The sequence below is a fragment of the Enhydra lutris genome, unplaced genomic scaffold, assembly GCF_002288905.1.
Source record: "Enhydra lutris kenyoni isolate GAN:26980312 unplaced genomic scaffold, ASM228890v2 scaffoldscaffold58, whole genome shotgun sequence".
In the NCBI taxonomy this organism is placed as follows: Eukaryota; Metazoa; Chordata; class Mammalia; order Carnivora; family Mustelidae; genus Enhydra; species Enhydra lutris.
Genome location: NW_019154142.1, coordinates 13,066,339 through 13,088,623, shown reverse-complemented (window position 1 = coordinate 13,088,623; position 22,285 = coordinate 13,066,339). Strand labels below are relative to the sequence as shown.

The following is a 22,285-nucleotide window of genomic DNA, read 5'->3' as shown; positions in this document are numbered from 1 at the left end:
TATCTATTATCCTTATGAAGTATAGAAATTACTAATGTTTCTACTTTTGTGCTTCTCCAATCAGAGGGAAAGAGACATCTTAATAGGTTACTAAGAAAACAATGCAAACGAAAAAAAGGATCGAAAAGAGTAAATGTGATGAAATATAAAAAAGTAAAAATAAAAAGAATCATAATATTTAAGTTGGATTAGACCTTTGTTAGCATATTTAGGTAGACCAGGGTAAATATTACCTGCTAAATTAATGTCACTTTAAAATTATTTAATTGATATACAAGCTTTATTTTAAAGATAAACAGATAATTGATAGTTCTCCTTCCCTTTGAATGAACATATTGGGTAATTGGCTAGACGGATATGGAAAACAAAGTTTATTATCCATCACTCCTAGGTTTGAGAGGGTGGAGAAAAGAACCACTGGCTCCAATCTTCTTTTGTCTCTGTCCTTCTTCAGTGCTGACCACCATTATATGGCAGGGCAGTGGTGTCAGAGCACATAAACCACCCAATGTATGCATTCAGTGACATCCTTTGCTTAGATATGTCTCCCAGAGGTGTGCTGTATCGTCTCATAGGCTGTGTTCAAGGGGGTTTAAAATGTCTGAACACTGCGAGTATATGGCTGAATTATTAGAGAGTATTAGTTAAATTAAAGTACATATTAAATAGCATACAAGTGGAAGTATTGGAATGCATTGCTCAGATGAGATGTGCTGTAATCTTTCCTTGGAGTATTTTGAATGCTCAAAGGTGTATTTATAAAGGCTCCAAAGGTAATTCTGGTTATGAATTTGCCCTAGCAGAGGTCATGCAAAAAAACAAACCAACCAACAAACCAAAAAACCAAAAAAAACCAAAATCAATGCAGCTCTTAAGTTTGCCTTCACCTATTAATTTATTCTGGATCCCCAGATTTTGCACTGTCTTTTAGCTTCATCTGTTTAGCATGGCATGTTATCTTTGTAATGAGAAGATGAGATAGATCCATTACAGTAAAAGATATGCACTATTAATGAGTTTCTAGCCAGCTATCAAGGTATCATCAAATGTGGTTTATCTTGGTGAATGAAAGTTTGAATGGAAAATTAAGCTCCCATACTGACTGTAGAAGTGCGGTGGATCATTTTGTTCTTTAATGTCACACTTCACTGGACACACTTCACAGAGCAGTGAATCAGGCTTAAAACAAGCAGCCTTTACTTTAACGACAGCAGATAATGCAGCAGAGGTGAATAATAAGTGTTAGCCGTCTTAACTTTCTCCTGCAGTACTTTCTCCCAGGTGCCTGGTGGACAATTTACGAAGTCCATATGCTATTTTATAGATTGGAACTTGGGATCCAGCCAGTGGCCTGAATATGACAGAAAGTCAAAAGGGAAAGCCAGCCAACATCACAGATTCGTTATCCAATCGTTCTTTGATCGTTACCACCATTTTGGTAAGTATTTGTTTTTCCCTTTTTTTCAGATAAATGTAGATAAACATGGAAGTGGATTAAGACGGACATTATAATTTGAACAGTGAAGAATAAAATGTAATGTATTTTGTAGTTATTTAGCAACTCCTGTGTAACAAAGGAGTCAAGATTAATCTAGCCACAGTTTTATGACATTAGTTTTTAATGATGTATTAATGTTTGGGCTGTTTATATTGATTAATAATACAGCTTTGTGTATCACTAGAAACATAATATAATGACATGTCTACAAAATTAGGTATCATTGAAGAATTTTCAGTGTTTGTTTTTTTATGAATTTTTAATTTTTTTATTAACATATAATGTATTATTAGCCCCAGGGGTACCGGTCTGTGAATCGCCAGTTTTACACACTTCCCAGCACTCACCATAGCACATACCCTCCCCAATGTCCATAACCCCACCACCCTCTTCCTAACCTCCCCCTCTCCGGCCACCCTCAGTTTGTTTTGTGAGATTAAGAGTCTCTTATGGTTTGTCTTCCTCCTGATCCCATCTTGTTTCATTTACTCTTTTCCTACCCCCAAACCCCACACATTGCATCTCCACTTCCTCATATCAGGGAGATCATACGATAATTGTCTTTCTCCAATTGACTTATTTCGCTAAGCATAATACCCTCTAGTTCCATCCGCGTAGTCGCAAATGGCAAGATTTCATTTCTTTTGATGGCTGCATAGTATTCCTGTGTGTGTGTGTGTGTGTGTGTGTGTGTGTGTGTGTCTATCACATCTTCTTTATCCATTCATCTGTTGATGGACATCTAGGTTCTTTCCATAGTTTGGCTATTGTGGACATTGCTGCTATAAACATTCAGGTGCACGTGCCCCTTTGGATCACTACATTTGTATCTAATTGCTGGGTCATAGCATAGCTCTATTTTCAACTTTTTGAGGAAACTCCATGCAAGAATTTTCAGTGTTAAGATTTTTAAAATGTATTGAGATTCAGATTATAAATAAGTTACATGAGGGACAGCATGTGAACTTTTCTTCTGCTTTCATCTCCTGCAGATATATTTTAGAGGTCATGTCATTTATTTTTCAGGATTTTTTTCTATTATAGCTGTATTGTAACCTTGCTTTCAATTGTTTTCATCATAGAAAATCACTTTTAGTTTATTTATCTCCTTAATAAAATTAAATATAACAAGTGCTTTTCTAAGCCAGAAAAATTTTCACCAGTAACAGACTTAATGCTGATGCACTGGATGTTTATATGCCTCTTAAAATTCTGTATTTTCTTTAGATCACGTAGTAAAATTTACCTTCTCCTACAATGCCATTTGAAATGGGAATTTTAATTTTAAAATAATCAAGGAGCTCTTATGTTATTAAGTCAGTGCTTTCTTCTGACAGAATAAACTTATCAATGCTAGTTCTTGTGTCTTTCCAGGTAGTCAATAGGAATGTGAGATTAATGTTCAGAACAAACCACCACACACTTAGTATTTGTATAAAATCTAAATTTGATTTATGGTGCCAAATCAAGCCAGGAGGAATTCATAATCTAGTCCTTTTATTAACAATGAGGGATGTCAGATCTTTAGGCATGTCAAAATAAAATAGCTTGGGTTAAAGACTCTTGATAATGAAGCAGAGCTGGTAATCACGAAATGACAGTGTTGGAAGTTCATGAGATTTTTTTAATCATTCCCTTGCTGAGAACCTCAGCGAATACTTGCTCCCTATCCGTGATATCCAAACTTCCTAAATTCTCTTTATATCTCCCTCTTTTTTCAAAGGTACTCTCATACCCACCAATTTATTGGCCTTGTTCTTCAGTTGAAATGCTCACACAAGTTGCTAAGACATCTTTTTTTCTGCCTGTATGTCCTGGATCGCTTTTCCTCTTGTTAGGACTATTGCAGTAACCATACAACCATCTCTTATTGCAGTAACCATACAACCAAACAATCGTACAAGTCATCTCTACTGCTGACATCCTTCTCCCTCCACAATGCACCCCACTCTTCATTATAATGATCGGTTATTTTCCTGTTTCCCTTTTTTAAGTATAGTGAATCCCTACTATTTAAAAATGCCCCAACTTTTGACCCTGATGTTCAAGACCTTCTCTAATCTTGTCTTCTCCCACCTTTCCTTCCATGTTTCCTATTATTCCCTTTCAGTTAACCCGCTCTCATGATTGTGTTTGGCCTGTTCCTTTTGTCTGTACTATGTTTCTCTCCATTTCTGAGATAGTTTTATACTTGTCAGTACTTTATATTATTTAGAATTAATATTACACTATTCTTTGCTTACCTCCTGTGGCAATATTTCACCAAACATCACTGAACATTTCTTTGAGGAATAGGAACTGATTATGTCTCCTATTTTTACCTCATATGTGTCTCTACAATGCTCATAATGAGTGCTATATAAGAGACATCTGTAGTCTTCAATATTTGGCACTTATTTCTGTGTTCTCCTTGATCCAGCCAAACTCCCAGACACATCACTTATCTTATGGCTCTAAAACTTTGCTCATTCTTTCCATTTCCCTGTGAGAATCCTATTCATTCTTCCAGACCCATCTCAAATGACAACCACTCCATGAAACTCTCTGATCTCTCCATTAAGTTGTGTGTTGTCATGGGGGGTGTCAAGGGTGGGGAGATGTACACGTTATGTATCATAATATTCTATTATGGCACTTACTATGCTTACTATGCACTGATTTTTTATCTTAGAAATTGTATATATATTATATATATATATCTTAGAAAATGTATATGTGTGTGTGTGTGTGTGTGTGTGTGTGTGTGTGTGTATCTGTGTGACCATTTGACATGAATCTATATAGGGCCAATGATGAAATTTTGCACTTTTTTGATATTTCAATGTCAGAGAAAAGTGCCCTAGACTTAACAAGTACTCAAATATTTGTCAAATTAAATTAGATAAACAGTATTTAATTAAATGGAAAATTAGAAGAAGTAAGCAACTTTTGAATGATTATATTTAAATATTTTTCATCTGTGAAGGTTAGTGCAAACTTCTTGTCCAAACAAAACAGGTGATTAAGACTACCCGTATAATTTCTCAATCTTAATTACTCAGGGTTGTTTTATTATAAGAGTATTCGGATATTTTTCTCAATCATGAACAATTTTGCATCTATTGATAAACAAGTGTTATTTAACCTTATTTTCATATTAAAGCCAGGCATAAAATTTTTAAAAATGCACTTGTACCCAAAACACATTTCATATCTTTTGATACAGTATTTCTGAGCTTTGGACTTTGGAAATCTTCATTTTTTAAAAAAATTCCACAGTTAATTCTGATCCATAACAATGATTGAGAACAATTGCTCAGATCATGACTGTGTATAACTAAGATGTAAGATCAACTATGGAGCCATACACTAGGCTTACATTTTGAAAGATAAATTATTTCTGTTGTAGAGTATGTCCCTCTCTTGGTCTTTAAGTGAATTTGATATTTATTAAAAGGAAAGTCATTTTATTTTTATATCACTTAGTGAAAAAAGTCTTCTTCTGGATACGCTGATTACAAAATATCCACACTCAAGAAAAGAACAGAGTTTAAGAAATTAGTTACCTTACTTAGTAAGTGTTACTCTTGATGTAATTTACTGAAGTTTATATTTTATAAGGAGGCTATGATCATTTGATTTATATTTGGTTATTTTGTTCTTTTCTCTCTTGGAAAAATCTCAGAGGAGATTCTGCCTGTGTTGTGAATAATGATATCTCCACAAAGAGAAGTTGTGGAGATACCAAAGAGAACTTCACTTATGCTTCTTGTTCAATATATTTATTGTGTGTCTTAAGAAAAAATAGTGAAGTATTCTAGGATGTGACATTATCAGTGTGCTAATCATAATCAGTTCCATTTCTCTTGAATTTATTTTTATTCATTCTTTTATTTTACAAAAATGTATTGGAAGATAATGACATGCTATGAGCTTTGTTTGATGAACAAAATAGACATAGTGTCTGCACTCAGGGAGCTTAGAAAATGGTAAGGATTCACAGGGAGGGTTACACACAGATTTACACACATGCGCATGCGTGCGCATGTACACACACACACACACACACACACACACACACACACACCAAACCTTGTGATTAGGATAGAAGAAAAAGATAAATGGGGTAATGCTTTTTACAGGATAATCCTGAGTTAAACTGGGAGTCAGAAGGGAAAGGACAAGTCAGGTAAACCTCTCTGTAGAGGAGTAGACAACAGGATACCTGAAGCTTGAGAAGGAATTAGCAAGGTGAAGAAAGAGAAGAAGAGTAGTTCTTGCCAGGGAGAACGGGGTAAGCAAGAGCCCTAAAGCGGGAAGGATCTTGGAAAATTTGCAAAATGGAAAGAAGACCAGGATGACTGGGGCTGGTGCCTTGGTCTGTTTCTCAGCTTTACAGAATAAGATTACATGGACTATTACAAAAAAAAAAAAAAAATACACACACACACACACTTACATACATACATATGGGAGACATTTTTGAATGCCTGCTATGTGCTAGACCCTGTTCAAAGCACTACTCATGATTTACTCCATTAATTGTCACAGTAAACTTTGGAGGTAGATACCATTATTAATAATATTACAATTGATAAGGCTCATGTCCTGATTGCTGAAAGAACCAGTCATGGGCACACAGCCAAAAAGTATAGTAGTGGGACTTCAACCAATGTGTTTAGTCAATTTGAACAACCAGTACTATGAAATGAAAACTCCATTGACCCACCTTGAAAAAGTGTAGCAACTATAGTTAATGACCAAAATAACATCTTGATTGAGAGTTGTTCCCCTAAAACAACACTCCTCATCCAGAAATCCCACATATGCTAGAGCACTACTGCTGTCACAGGTGTCTCCAGTTAGACATTTCACTCTGTAGAGGCCAAGATTAGACTATGCTTCGTTGGATATTTTGGACCTCTCACTTCTCTCCTCTTTTAATGTAGCGCTTGTTTTCCTTCCAGCCTTTTTAAACCATAATTTCAGATTTTTCCAGATTATCAAAATAGTATTGGGACCCATCTTATTTTTTTTCTCTTTAGACTTGAGATTAAGGACCTTGTTTATAAATATCTTTTACTCCCCTTCACAACAAAACCTGCGCCCAATACTTTGTATGAGTGCAGCATATAGTTCTATCATGGAATAACTCATTATGCCTTAAACATTTTAAAAAATGTTTATTTTTTTTAAATTTTGAATGAAGATTTATGATATCATATAATTTAGAAATTTATGTAACTTCACCTGCAGATCTGGACCTAAATCTTCAGTCTTCTTATGTCCTCTCCTTAGTATACTTCATATTATCTCTCTGATCTTCAGATTTCAAGTTCAGTTGCTACTGTTTTTTTTTTTTTTAATTACGTTATGTTAGTCACCATAAGAATACCCAACTTTTGCATCAACGTGGATGTGACTGGAGGAGATTGTACTAAGTGAAATAACTTCAGTTGCTATTAAAATTCTCTTGCTTTTTGTGTTTGTTTTTATTAATGGAACTAAAAATTTAATCTTAGAATCACCTTTTCATTTATGAGGATTTTATTTATTTCATAACAATGTTAATATATAAATTCCTAATTGCCAAAAATAATACAAAAAAATACTGATTCTGAACAACACAAAGAGTGCTCTTATTTATTTTTTAAAATTATCTATTTTTACATATAGTGCTTTTAAAGAATAGTATGTGCTCTTATCTTCAGTTTATAATCTGATCCCGTTGTCCTTACTGTTAGCTGAGGGCAGTATCAGGTGCCTGGGTATTTAAGTTCAGACAGGGAGGGCCTGTTTTCCTTCTTAGTTCTTGGTTTGCAGCAGATTTTTTTCGGGCCTGTCTAAATAAGTTGAGGGCTTCCCACTGTGCTGTCCCTGTATAGCAATTGATTTTTGTCCATAAAAAATTACTAACACTTAAATGTCACTGTACATGTTCTTTCCCAGGGTGGCTAGTAGCCCTTCAGTATACAAATGACTATGAATTTGATTTTTTTTTCTTTTTTTCAGAAAAATCACTTATTTTTATCAGGGGTTCTTTCTGCCTGGTTACTCAATGAATTTAAAAAAAAGTGCTTGCATCTGCCACTTAGTCTTATTTTTCTAAATTTTATTTTTTAAATGTTCCTAGTACTTCCTGGAGGGTTATATAGTTCAATATCTAGTTTACTTGCTTAGGCTTGTAAAGCTTTATTGTCGCAGCCCACAGATACAGGAGGCTTATCTGGGAGCAAGCTTCCAAGGACAATGGGAAGGTTTTACGGTACAAAAGATGAAGTGAACGAATCATCCCCTAAATGGTTCTGCAGCTTCTTCTATAATAGCAACAAAAGCAGATTTCTAGGGCTTCGTATCTGCCACTGCAATACATTTTCCCTTGGAGTCTTCTCTATCCATTGTTAGAGAAGGACTGTCAAGCACGTAGTTCTTCTTTAAGTTGCTAGCATCAGGGTTTAGGAACCCAGACACTGCAGCTTCACAAAGATTTTCATTCTCAGCAACCCTTCCACCATTTCTAAGCCATTTTAAACATGTATTGTGGAGCTAATAAGATCAAAATAATTTAAGAAAGATGTAGTAAATATCCACTTGCAAGAACTACTTAAGTGTTAACGTCTGAGATGAGAGTGCCTCATTCAAACTCACACTCCTCTGACCCTACTCCTGCAACTGGTTTGTTGAAAGGCAACTGAACCTTTTCTCACCGTATTTTTTCTTCTGTTTCAGGGATCCTGCTGGCATCACATTTCTCTCTCTCATTCTTCCTTTAATAGCTCAATGCATTTTATTTCAAATCACTATTAATATTCTCTTAGACGTCCACATCAGCTAGATAAACTTAAGACTACTGCTGGTGCTGCCATAGAGAAAGAAAGTTATGTTTTAATGTGAAATTAGACGTGATTTTTTTTAAAGACTTTATTTTAAAGTAAACAACTAACGTAGAGCTCGAACTCACAACCCTGACATCAAGAGTTGCATGCTCTACCAACTGGGGCCAGACACCCCAAAGCATAATGTTTAAAACTTAGGGTCTTAGTCTTTAAAGGTTTTATAAAGGGCCAGCTTCTCCTTTTTTTAACCACATAATATCCAATACACTCACATACGTGCTTCTTTAATCCTTCTTTATTAAATCTGCTTTACAAATGTCACCATAATAAAGATTCTCAAGTATTTTTATTTTTTTGTTATATTCTTTTTCATTGCCAACATTATTGTCAATACTGTACTTTTGTCAAAGCTTATTTTATTATGAACAATGTATTAAGTTTAGTATGGAAGAATGAATAAAGAAATCTGAATCTTTGGTTCAGCTTAACTACAGCAAACTACATGGAAATGCAGTATTTTTGCTCTAGTTTTCCCATTGTCAAAGATACTATCGTGATAGAGCCACGTAAAATTATACAATCTCAATTTTAGCAGCAGCTTTGATCTGAGTGGATGTCCAATATCAAACTCAGCATGCATCAAACCTCCTTCTTCAATTCAGGTTTTACCATACCTCTTCCTCCTCTATTTCCAAACTATTTATGTTTCCAGTACTTTTCTATTCACTCAAACCAGTGATTTGCTTCTTAGATACCTCAGTCTCTTTAAACCCCATATTCACAATTTAGATATCAATAATAATAATAAAAGATGGTTATTATTATAATATAATATAATAATAAATATATTTAATGCATGTAAATATATATTTATAAAAATATAAAAATAATGACTATAATAATAAATATAATAAATTATTATTTATTATTATAAATTTAAAAAGATGGATTATTCTGAGACCATTTAACAAAAAAGTGAGTCAAGAAACATTTTGAACTAGTGAGATATGGTCTGTTCATGGATAGTATGGAATGGGAGATTATTATTATAGAGTCTGATTTGAGAGACATTGTACTTATGGGGAAGACGAAGAGATGACAACATTGTAAACTCAAGTATGAGATTTATTGGGGGTGGGTTACATGAGGGGCAAAACCAACTGAGGAATGTAGACGAGGACTTCAGGTTAAAAGCTAAAGGATGGGGCATTAGCCTTGTCACAGAACAGGATAAGGATGTTGGGAAGGGAAATAGTGAGCTCTATTAAGTTATCAATGAATGAAGATGTTGGCAATAACTTTGGTGTAGTCAAACCTTGATTATTCATGTAAGGAGCTAATAAATTAGATTCAGAAATGAGATGCAGTTTAGAGATTAGCTAATAGGTACAGTCTCCTTTCCCATCAAACCTTTTACTGGAAGAGCAGTGAAATGACACATTTGATTGATTTGTGCTTGAGGGTTTTTTTTTTTCTTTTCCTTTTTCTACTTTCACTTAGGAATTAAGTTAATGAAATATTTAATGGCCAAACTACAAATACCAGTATAAAGACAGGGACAACCAAAATCTCTTATCTAAACAGGTAATTCAATGAAGTGGCAGGATTAAATAGCAGATCAGTATTTACAAAAATATGAATGATAATCATAACCCAACTCTTCCCTTAAACCCTATTGCTCTGACATCAGTATCTTTCCTGAAATAGTGGTGAAACAGCACAACTAGCAAAAATTTAACCCTTTCCTTAAAAGTTAACTTCAACATATTACTATTATTTCTATAGAGTTATTATTTTTATAGGATTTGCTGTAATTTTAAATGATTATATTACATTTCAGGGAGAAAGATGTCCTTTTACCTTCGTAAATCCCAACAGATTTTCTGTAGATACAGAGTAAAAACAGAAACTTTTCTTGGAACAATAATTATGGCCAATAAAGGCTTAGATTTATTTATACTTGTATATCATGAAAATTCTCTGTAGTTATACTTCTGAAAGTAGGTAAACACAGTTTGCTGCAACTAAGAATGCGGTGGTTATGTCAGTAGCGTACTAAAGGATCTTTGTGCGTGTGTGTGTGTGTGTGTGTGTGTGTGTGTGAGACTCAGGTATTCAGAAGAATGTCTTTGCTTGATAATCTTGCAAAACAAACAAAGAAAGGGAACGAAACTTTGTAGATTGCCTCAGATTGCACCTAAATCCTGAAAAAAAAAAAAGTAAGAGGTAAATAATAAACACAGTGTATTAAAAAGTTATTAAGGTACAAATTTGCTCTACAGGTCTTCTACACTATTTTGTTGGTGCTTTAAAACCCAAGTTCCTGGGTTTTAAATAACCTAAGAGTTATTCATTTTCTATCCAGGAAGTTCATATGAAAGTCTCTTTTTAATAAAGTCTTGAGATATTGAAATGGGGTTTGTTTTCCAGTCAAAAGAACAATAGATAAGCACATGTGGAGATTCTCTTCTCGGTAGTTTTTGATCCTAACAAACCAGTCATTCTTAATATTGCCTTTTCTTGAAAATATTAAGTTGTTCTGATGGTAGCTGCTAGGTTTTTTTCCACTTTTTTCTCCTGGTATTCTCACTTCCCACTGTGATAACCTATAGTGCAACCTAGGCTTCTGACATGAATGTTAATTAGGGATGGCAAAACTCAGACTTTAAGAGCCATAGTGAATAGAAGGAATTTGAAAGACCAGGATTCAGACAATGGCAAGTCCTTTCTTAATTCTAAAGCAGTAAAAGCACAACAGTTGGAATGGCAGAGGCTCAGGGAAGAAATAAATAACACTGTCCTGTCTATGTAATAACAATCAACTGTGCTGTTTTCTGTGCTGATCTTTGCTTATTTTTTGTTGGTCATTTCTTGTGACTGTGAATTGGAAAATATTGCTGGCCTGTCCAGTTAAATGTCTACATATTTTCCCAATATTTACAGCAGTATAAATCATTAACATGTATTGAAATGCTAATACTTAAACTAATTCTCTTAAATCTATGATCCCTTTCCATTTTTAAGATCAAAGTTTACTACCTAGATTGTATGAAACTTCCTTAATATAGCTAAGAAAAAAATTGTAAGACTATTTTAGAACGATTAAAGTGTAGTTTGGACAGGGGTGGTGAGGAAGTAAAATTACACGCTTGAATCGTCTGCAGACCTTGGATAGTGTAAGAAGATATAAAACCAAATAGTCATTGATCTTTACAAATGTTAATGACACTAGATGCTTGTTAAATGTCATCAGGCTTAAAAATACCATTTTAAATTAATGCAAATGAATACCTTATAAATGAATCATTTATGTATAACAATTTTCACTTCTAATTCTTTAAAAAGTATTTTATAAAACATGATCTACTAAAAAAGCACTTAAATTTTATTCCATAAGTTTGATAGAGAATTCTTTTATTTTTAATCATCTTCCAATTATAAGATTCAATTTCCTTTATCCTCATTAACCAAAAGTTAGCTAATTAAAAATAAGGTTCCAAAAATCTCTATTATTTTTCACCATCATAATAAATGTTTCTGTGAAATTTTCTTAAATAATAACTGTATATATTATATATATATATTTATATGTATATATGTTTGAAGCAATTTAGGGTAAAAATAATAACAACCATTTTCAGAGGAAAAACATGCAAACCGTTTAAAGTTAGAACATGGGAATATTGCTTCTTTATTCTGCTTGGAGGTGTTTGCCTATGGCTGGCCTCTTACCTGGCAGATGGCCGGGCATCCCTATGCCAGCTGTCGAGCAGGACACAAGGGCTGGACGGTTACTTTAGAAGAGCTACTGACAATGTTCCTAGGTCAGATATAAATAAAGCAAAACAGAAGCAGAAGGAACAAAGCATAACCTTTCCCTTCATTAAGAACCTTGTTTTCTGTATAGGCTTGTCCTCTATTTTTCATCTTTAATTTACTCTGTCGGTACCTGAGTTCATTTTCTAAATTCCGGTGTTGCTTTTATAGTGTAAATTATTAGAATTGTCTGCTGATTTGTAATCAAAGTACTCACTACATGTTTATAATGGAAGCTATCTTTGTCACCATTGTAAAAGATATACCTTCTCTTAACTTTCCAATAAAAGTCTCAGGAAGATTCAGGGAAAAAAAAACTCAGCATAAAAGCGACAAAAACGTAGTGATACATAAGCTAAATTTAAAAGGAGACATGCCGTAATTCCAGTAGAACATCCATCACATAGAGTTTATGGGGACTGATTGTTGATCATTTTTTAAAATAGCATGTTTGTGGATCCTACTTATGAATTCTAATGATGTGATTTTATGTTTTTATGCCAAAAAATATAGGAAAATAGTTTATTTTACATTTCCCTTACCTCGAGTCACTTTGTGGAAATATTTCTTATTTAGAGATCTATAATTAATTGTCTTTGATTGTTTAGGAATTTAATCATACCTTTTATAGATACCTAAATTTCATCTCTCCCTTTACTAATTTTTATTGCTTTTGTCTGCTTTATTTTTATTTGCATTTGATGAGAACTTCATTCTCTGAGCCTGTTTTCCTCATTTTAGTGGTATTTTTCCTTTTTATTTTATGATAATAGATTTATTCTCAAGAAGACTTTCCATACCTAGTTTTCAAATTCATTATTTTTCAGGAATTATTGAATACATGGGTCATCTATACAGGTTATCATGAATTTTTCTAGTTGTACTTATTATTCTGATGAATATATTAATTTCTGAATGGTAATCACAGTTGTATTTCAGAAATAAACTATTATTGGTTGTGATTGAAACATATTTCAGTGGCTGTCTATGTTTTATTTGCGATATTGTTTTTAGATACTGTTTGGTAGTAACTGCTCCATAGCTAATAGCATCTGACTATTTTGTTAGCTTGTTAATGTCAGTGTTACGCTAACCTCACTTAGGAAGACTGGAACTGGTTTCACAGCATTTCCTATGCTCTGAAGCAGACTGGGTATCATGAGATCATTTGTTTCATATTAGGTTAAAAATAAAAATTCCACATTATTTACATATTTTCTGGAAAGATATCTGAAATATTGGAATTTCTTTTATAGCCATTGACCTATTCATTTTATGACTTCTGTTTGAATCAATGTTATACAAGTTTTATAATCTCTGCTGAGTCCCTTTCTCATGTGAAATTCTGTGGTTTTTTTTTTAATATTTTATTTATTTATTTGACACAGAGAGAGATCACAAGTAGGCAGATAGGCAGGCAGAGAGAGAGGGGGAAGCAGGCTCCCTGCTGAGCAGACTGCCCGATGTGGGGCTGGATCCCAGGACCCTGAGATCATGACCTGAGCCGAAGGCAGTGGCTTAACCCACTGAGCCAGCCAGGTGCCCCAGATACTGTGTTTTTAAGGTTTTTCTTTTTCCTTAGAGTTGGTTAAGTAAGAGAACTTATTTTATTATTGTTACTTTTACTAAAAGATGTCTATAATTTAGTCATTTCCTTTCACCTGTCTATAATTTAGTCATTTCCTATTCACCGCTTTACTGACTTTTTTCTATTGCCTTGTTTTCCTCCCTCTACTTTTCTTGTGTTTTTTTTAGCTGTCACATTTCTAGCTACTTATTACCTAAATGTTCCATTTATTTATTTCATTTTTAATTATTTAATGATAATTTCATATTAGGGCTAATTTTTCTCTGAAAAGTGCTTTGAAGATTTTTCTCCTCCTCTTCCTCCTCCTCCTCCTCCTTTTTTATTAAATGAAAGTAGCATAGCTTTATAGTTAGCATAGTGCTATGGAGTCAGGCAGAACTTTCATCTCTCAAACTGCACCAGGCTTTGAAATTCAGGTAATAGTCATTAAACAATGCATTTAAATAATACGCATTTTCTGAAAATTCTTTTTAAATTCTACACATTTCTTTAACTATCTTGAGAAAAATTTAGACTTAACTTAGTTCTACTAAATGTAGTCTTTATGGTCTTTTAAAATGTCTACTTTGCCATTCTTAGGGTTGTTATTTGATTGGTGCCAGAAAGTACTTTTTCCCTGTTTTGATGAAGAGTGTATGTTTATTAATTTTCATTCCTTTCGTAAATTACAGGGCAAAATGGCTAGAATATAAAATTCTTAAATTTTTCAAGACTTTTTTCTTGAAACATTTTTGATATTTTTTTTCATTGGTATAGTTCTCCTTTTCTGTTTAGCCAGTTTTATTTTCCACTAATTAATGCTTATGAAACTATTTTTTCCTTTATCTTTGTGACTGATTTTTATATATTTATTTTGGCCAGGGTGGGGCTTGGTAAAAAAATATTTTTAGGGGCACCTGTGTGGCTCAGTTGGTTAAGTGTCTGCCTTCAGCTCAGGTCATGATCTCAGGGTCCTGGGACTGAGCCCCACATTGGGTTCTCTGCTCAGTGGGGAGTCGGCTTCTCCTCTGCGCCTACCCCTGCTTTTGCTCTTTCTCTCTCTCTCTCTCACTCTCAAATAAATAAATAAAACCTTTAAATTTTTTAAAAATCAATTTGCAGCTTTCTATGAAAATATCACTAATTCATCTTCAGATGCTCTTACCAAGCTTTAAAAAACTTCTCAGTATAGGCAGAGGTATCAGATTACCAGTGAGTTTCTTCTGTGTCTTTGGAGGCATACTTTGAAGCCATGGGCTCTGCTGCGAACTGGTCTCCTTCTGCATTAGGCCTCTTACTCAGCGGTCATCCTGGACTTCATTTCACCACCATCCTGAAAATTCTATTTGCCTTCTTTACTAGAGCCCCACTTCCTGGATTCTAGGATTTTTATTTTTTATTTTACTTTTTTAAATTTTGTTAGAGTATGAGCTGAAATAGCATCCTGAGAAAGGTCACATGAAAGACAAACATTTTAGACCTTTGTATACTGAAAAATACTGCCTCCTGGGTAGAATCACAGGTTGAATTCCGTGGAAGGCATTGCTCCATTCGTCTTCTCTTCCTTTTACAGTCAATCAGACATGCGTGGTCATTCTGATTCCCAATCCTTTGGGTGTGCACTGTATTTTTCTATCCTGTGGGTAATTTAGGATCATCTTTTTATTCCTGAAATTAATGTCATGAATGATATTCTCTGGTGTGTGGAACTTTTTAAAATTAATATTTGAACATTGTCTAGAGTTTAGATCCATGCTGTCCGTTATCGTAGCTAAGAGTCACACATGGATGTTGAACATTTGAAATTTAGCTAGATTGGATAAAGATGTGCTGTTAGTACAGAATAAACACTGGCTTTCAAAGATTTGATATTTTAAAAAAAAGGAAAATATCTCAATTTTATATTGATTATGTGTTGAAATATAATACTTTGGATACATTAGGGTAAATAACATATACTATTAAAATTAACTTTACTTGTTAATTTTTTTTTAATGTGTCTACTAGAAAATTTAAAATTACACATGTGACTCCTATTTGTGGCTTGCATTATATTTCTATTCAACAGCGCTGGTCCAGTATCTTGCTGGGATAATTCAATCTGGAAACACATATTCTTCAGCTCTCAGATATTTTTAAAAATATTATTTATTTAATAATTTCCTCTTTGCCTTTTTCTCATCTCTCTTCCTCTGGTTTGGCTGAGTATTACACATTTCAGCACCACGTAAATGACAGTTTCTGGTTTTTTGTTTTAATTATTTATTTCTTAAAAGATTTTTTAATTTATTTGTCAGAGAGCACAAGTAGGGGGATCAACAGGGCAGAGGGAGACTCAGACCCCCAGCTGAGCGGGGAGCCAGATGTGGCACTCAGTCCCAGGACCCTGATCCTCTCAGGCGCTAGGCCAACGGAGCTGCCCAGGCGTCCCCATTTTTTGTTTTAAATGTTGGTGCATAGGTTCCATACCGGGACATTCTAATTTAATTGTTGAGCTCATCAAACATTGGTATTGTTTGAAATCTCCCCAGATGATAATAATCCTCTAATTTTATCATACAATTTCATCTTGTTTTTTTTTTTCAGATTCTGTTTTCTGAAAGAATTCCTCAACTTTAGCGCATCAACTGTTTATATATATAAATAAAAACATATGCATATAAATATATGTAAAACATATATAAATATATAAAAATATAGATAATACATACTATATATAACATACTATATATGTAGTATGTATATGTGAATTTTAATTAACTAATCAATATTTATTTATTTATTTATTTAGAGCATGAGTGGAACAGAAGGAGAGAGAGAATCTTAAACAGGCTCCACACCCAGAGCAGAGCTCCTTGTGGGTCTCAATCTCACAATCCAGAGCCAAACCAAGAATCAGATGCTTAACTGGCTAAGCCACTCAGGCGGCCCTGTTTATATTTTTAAGATAATTTTTTAGAGCAGGTTTAGGGTCATAGCAAAATTGAGAGGAAGGTACAGAGATTTCCTATATACTTCCTGACCCGACACATGCACAGCCTCTCCCATTATCACCATCCCCCACCAGAGTGGTATATTTGTTGCAATTGATGAACCTTCACTGACACATCACCATCACCCAAGTACATAGCTTACATTTCAATTCTTTCTTGGTGTTGCACATTCTGTGGGTCTGGACAAATGTATAATGACAAGTATCCACCATTATGAGTATCATATGGAGTGTTTTCACTGTCCTGAAAATAATGCTTTTCCTGTTAACCCCCTTACCTAACTCCTGGCAATCATTGATCTTTTTATTGTCCCCATAGTTTTGTATTTTCTAGAATGTCGTGTAAGTGGAATCATGTATGTGGTCTTTTTAGGTTGGCTTCTTTCACTTACTGATATTCCATTTATGATTCTTCCATGTCTTTCAGAGCTCGGTACCTCATTTCTTTTTAGTGCACTTTATTTACGTTTACCTCTTTTTTTTTTTTTAATATTTTATTTGTTTATTTGACCGAGAGAGAGAGAGAGAGAGAGATCACAAGTAGGCAGAGAGGCAGGCAGAGAGAGAAGGGGAAGCAAGCTTCCCGCTGAGCAGGGAGCCCGATACGGGGCTCGATCCCAGGACCCTGAGACCATGACCTGGGCTGAAGGCAGATGCTTAACCATCTGAGCCACCCAGGTGCCCCTGTTTACCTCTATTTTCAATTTTGAAGAGCTTTTAGACATTCTGATCTTTTAGTAACATTGATTCATTATATTTCTTTTTGTTTTTTGAAGTTTTTTCTATTCTTATTTTGTTCCTTTATTTGTGTTTTTATTTTTCTATTTTATTTCTGTCTTGATGTTAGAGACTCTACTCAAATTTTTTCAGTTGTCTATTCACACTTTAGAGTAAGGCACTATAAATGGGAATGGGAGCTCTGTGCCATAGGTGAATTACACCAAGGAGTGTTTTGGGAGGGGATCTGGCCTTCCATCTGGAGGGTCTGACTGATACATAAATCCATGTATCTCTTCTCTGTGTTGCATAATTTCTGAAAGGAATCCTACAGATTGGCAGCTAACATTCTCAATTAAAAAGGAAAAACAGGGGGCGCCTGGATGGCTCAGTGGGTTAAAGCTTCTGCCTTCGGTTCGGGTCATGATCCCAGGGTCCTGGGATCGAGCCCCACATCGGGCTCTCTGCTCAGCGGGGAGTCTGCTTCCTCCTCTCTCTCTCTCTGCCTGCCTCTTTGCCTACTTGTGATCTCTGTCTGTCAAATAAATAAATAAAATCTTAAAAATAAAAAAATAAAAAAATAAAAAGGAAAAACAGGCTGGAAAACTTACTTTTGACTGATGCAAACTTTAATTTATTCCTCTAAATTTTAACATGGTACCTATTCTCTCTGCATCTGGAATCACTTGGACTCAATTTCTCCTTCAGTTTTCTGCAAGGGGCAGGGTATGGGAAGGTAAATAGTTTCTGAAGTATATTGGAGAATTCACCTAGTTTTCTAGTTGGTACAGGGTATGGATCTCTGAGCAAGGACTTTTTATGAAGAAATGAATAAAACATTTTTCCAGCTACCTCCAGGAGACCAAGACTTCTTGGTTTCCTGTTGTCTTATATTTAATGCCAATTCTTTCAAAATGACAGGTGAAGTTTTTTTCATCGACTGCATTATAACTCCATATATTCTCAAGAATTAAAATTAAGCAGGTCATGAATTCCAGCTAGATGAGTAGACTTGACTACCCTTCCCTGCCATTGTCAGTACACTATTTCAATGAGGGAACAGTGGTGCCACTTACGTCTAACAAGAAAGCAGACTGAATTCTGGATCTGTAGTTTTCTATTAGAAGAGGCTAGTCTTCTTTTTTGAATAGAATTCATTACAATATTCAGCCCTCCTTTTTCACTTCGCTTGACAACAGATTTCTTAAGAACTGAATATAAGAAGCTTTCTCTCTTAAGTACAATGAAGCCATTTTTGATGGTGTGGTTATACCTTTGTTCTGGTGTTTTGACAACATTCCTACACTACCGGTTATCCTCCACATATAATTGTCTGTACACACATGATTCCATGCCCTCAACTTTTGGCAAGACTCTGTTATTCTTACTGTTCACTGTTGTGAGTTTTTGTATTTGCTCATAGCCTTAGAGCTACTTTGGTAAGGAGTTAGGAGAGACGGAGCCAGGGCTTGCTGCTCACAAATCTTGGAGCTGTATAACAACTGTCAGTAGTCCACTACAGATGGAGAACAGAGAATGTGGAAGAGAAATGATGGATGTGGGTGGGCACACAGACAACAGAATAGAAGTGTGGAGGTTTTATAGGTCTTATAAAGAAACTGAGATTTTAATCTATTCAGAATGAGGCAATTTTGAAAGATTTTAAGTACCTAAACAATATGATCAAGTCAGGACTTTAAAAAATCTCCCTTAGAATTAGAGATAGCATTGTAGTTTATGAGATAGGATTTGGTGAGGCTAACCAAGATAATTTTGCAAGAGTGACAGCTGATAAGGTCCAAACTATGGCAATATCTGAAGGGTTGGAAGGGAAGGACATCAGTGTCACAAGATATATAGGGTGGAGAATGGGGGATATATAGTAACAGTTTACAAATTGAAGTTTAAAAGGAGATGAGAGGTTGGGAAGATTTTATTTTCCTAATAAACATTGCTGGAAACATAATCGATGTAAAAAAGCAGAATTGGGGTAATAAAAGATGAACAGGTTACATTTAAATTTCCTATGATGTATCTATTGGGTGGGCAGTTAGACATATAGTTCCATAGTTGAAGAGAATGATCTAGACTGGAGATGAGATTTGGAGTTATCAATATAGATCATGGTTGGCATCATGAATAGAGGAGATACTGTTCACTTAGGGAGCACTTGATAATTATCAGTGATTCTACACCACTGCACATTTCTTTTCTTTCCTGGTATTTCTGTGGATTATCTCCTAAAACTTGTTCTATTCTATTTGGCTAAACAAACAACTATACACTTAGAGCTTCCCAGCAAAATAAAGAGTCTGGGATAGGACAAAAAAAAAAAAAGCAAAAATAAACCACACTGTCTTTTGAGTCAGGCTCAAGAGTCCTTTATCCATATTAGTAAGGGGGACAATTGTGAGATTTTCAAGACCGATAAGTCCTGAATTATGTCAGGTACCCCCAACCTAATTTTACTTTCTGATCAATATCTGATTATTAGGTTCTGATCTTTGCATTTGCAATCACAATTTGATTACTGGACATTGATTCCTAATTGCTTCTTTTTATTTGAGATTTAACTGGTACTTTTAATGGCAGACTTTATCTTAACCTCACCAAAATGATTCAAAAAGGAGGGTACAGAACTCTTCTCCTAGTAGAAAATGTATATGTGTTTTGCTTTACTGGCATCACTAAAGTGATTTCCTCTAGAAATCCAGAATAACAGATGAGTCCCCAGGTCCTTATCCATTCATCAGTCAATGTATTTCATTAAGTGCATTTCTCATAAGACATTTATGCCATTTATTTATGTCATTAATTAGATGCATAAAAGAGAATGTATTATTGAGTTGAGTCCTATAAATTTTATGTTCTGAGTTCTCAGTTTTGGGTCTATGTAGGAATCGATTAAAAAAAAAACAACTCATGAGTTTGTTTTCACCATCTTGTTAGAATAAACCAATATTGGACAAACAAAGAAACAAAATGTTTTTTACCACTTCATCTGAAAACTAATAGAAAAGAAATGTCTTTGCCACATGCCTGTTTGGACAACATTTCATATTATAGGCAGAATATTTTATACTTCATTCAAATGTGACTAAACCACTGACCGTAAAATATTTGCTTATAATATGTCACAGCTTTGCATTCTTTAAAAAAATCAAATTTATATCTTGCCTTTTGAACTTCTAAATTAGCAATTTTCGGCAAATATGATGTTTTCTAACATTACAGACAAAACGCTGCTTCTATAATACAGTGAGTGCTTTCTATGCCCTGTAGCAGCCTTCATCATTTGGTTCCATCAGAATTTCATAGTATGCTCCACTGTTCTGATAGGTATGTAATGAGGGACACACTACAACGATTGTGTGGTTAAATGGGTTTTGGAAAATATTGAGTTAAGATAAATCCATTGGGTTTCTTTATCACTGAGTCTTTAGTAAATCCATATGTATTGTGGATATCTCAAAGGAATAAAAATATGTAGAATTTCCAAATATTTAATTGCAGAATGTTTTCTTGTAAATAAAACTTGTGGAATAATTTCCCAGAACAATATACTGTGCTTAACCTACTAATGAACATCAGAGGAGCAGACTGTTTCTACATTGAGTTCATATTTGAAATTCATATCTGAATTTAATACCTAATTGAGAAAGGGCTTCTCTGCAGGTTGAAGGGATAAAACGGAAGTCAGAAAATCTGGGTTTGAATCTTGAGTCTACCACTTTGTAATGATTTACCTTGGGCAAATTACCATAACTTTATAATAAGGGTAATAATGTTGTGCAACTTGAGGTATTAGAATAAAAACTTGAAAAATATATAACATAGTTCCTCGTACAAAATTACCAACAAATGATAATATTAAATGTGTACAAAATAATCTAAAAAATAAGAAGCAATGAATTTACTATATTCATTAGTAAATAGTAAATACATTTACTATTTTTCCCCAAGGCTTTATAACATCATCTTTTTTTTTTTTTTTTTTTAGATTTTTATTTGACAGACAGAGATCACAAGTAGGCAGAGAGGCAGGCAGAGAGAGAGGGGGAAGCAGGCTCCTCACTGAGCAGAGAGCCCGATGTGGGGCTCGATCCAGACCCCGGGATCATGACCCGAGCCAAAGGCAGAGGCTTTAACCCACTGAGCCACCCAGGCGCCCCTATAACATCTTCTTATGAACCATCATTCTCCTTCTTCAGGCCATGCACCAGTAAGATTCTTCTTTTCTCACTTCATTTCTCTTGCCTGAGCAACTCTTACTTTTCCTTGTTTATCTAATTTGTACTCATTCTACAATCCGTTTCTTGGGTGGCCTTTTCTCTAGGATGATTTATCTAGCTTCCTTGGGACACCTTTACTTTTGCTGGTATCTAATGGTCCTTTTACCTAGGTCATTTATTCCTTGGGCACTTACATGAAAACTTGTATCATTAGTTTGCATTTTTTGTGTAAATTCTTTATTTTCAACTAGATTAAAAGGTGTTTAGGAGACGCAATTCTGTTTCACAGTAGGTATTTTAAAGAAAGGTACTCAATAAACATTGGTTGATTCTGTTGATTCTATTGATTATGAAAGGGCAGCAGCTAAAAGCTCACCATTAATTATGTAAAAAAGAATTTTCAGCAGACACATGCTGCTAACTACCACTAACCATTGACGGACAATTCTCACTGTACAAGGACTTTCTCTTATGACTGCTTTACAGGCATATTCAGGAGTCTTAAAGAAGTTGCCAGTATCTGTTCAGTTTGCGGGAGGCATGAGGGTAGAAAGTCAGTTAGTATTCTTTTTTTTTTTTTTTAAAGGTTTATTTATTTATTTGAGAGAAAGAGCTAGGGAGAGAGAGAACAGGAGCAGGGGCAGAGAG

General features: G+C 34.5%; 1 protein-coding gene across 2 annotated transcripts in view; it reads left to right on the top strand.

Moving 5' to 3' along the window:
• The window catches only part of LOC111158270 (glutamate ionotropic receptor kainate type subunit 2), a 655,816-nt gene that overhangs the window by 416,726 nt on the left and 216,805 nt on the right, over nt 1–22,285 (top strand). For both annotated transcript variants that reach the window (XM_022520192.1, XM_022520193.1), the window contains exon 9: nt 1,325–1,438. In XM_022520192.1, coding sequence (XP_022375900.1) covers nt 1,325–1,438 — 114 coding nt within the window. The remainder of the gene's footprint in view (nt 1–1,324; nt 1,439–22,285) is intronic.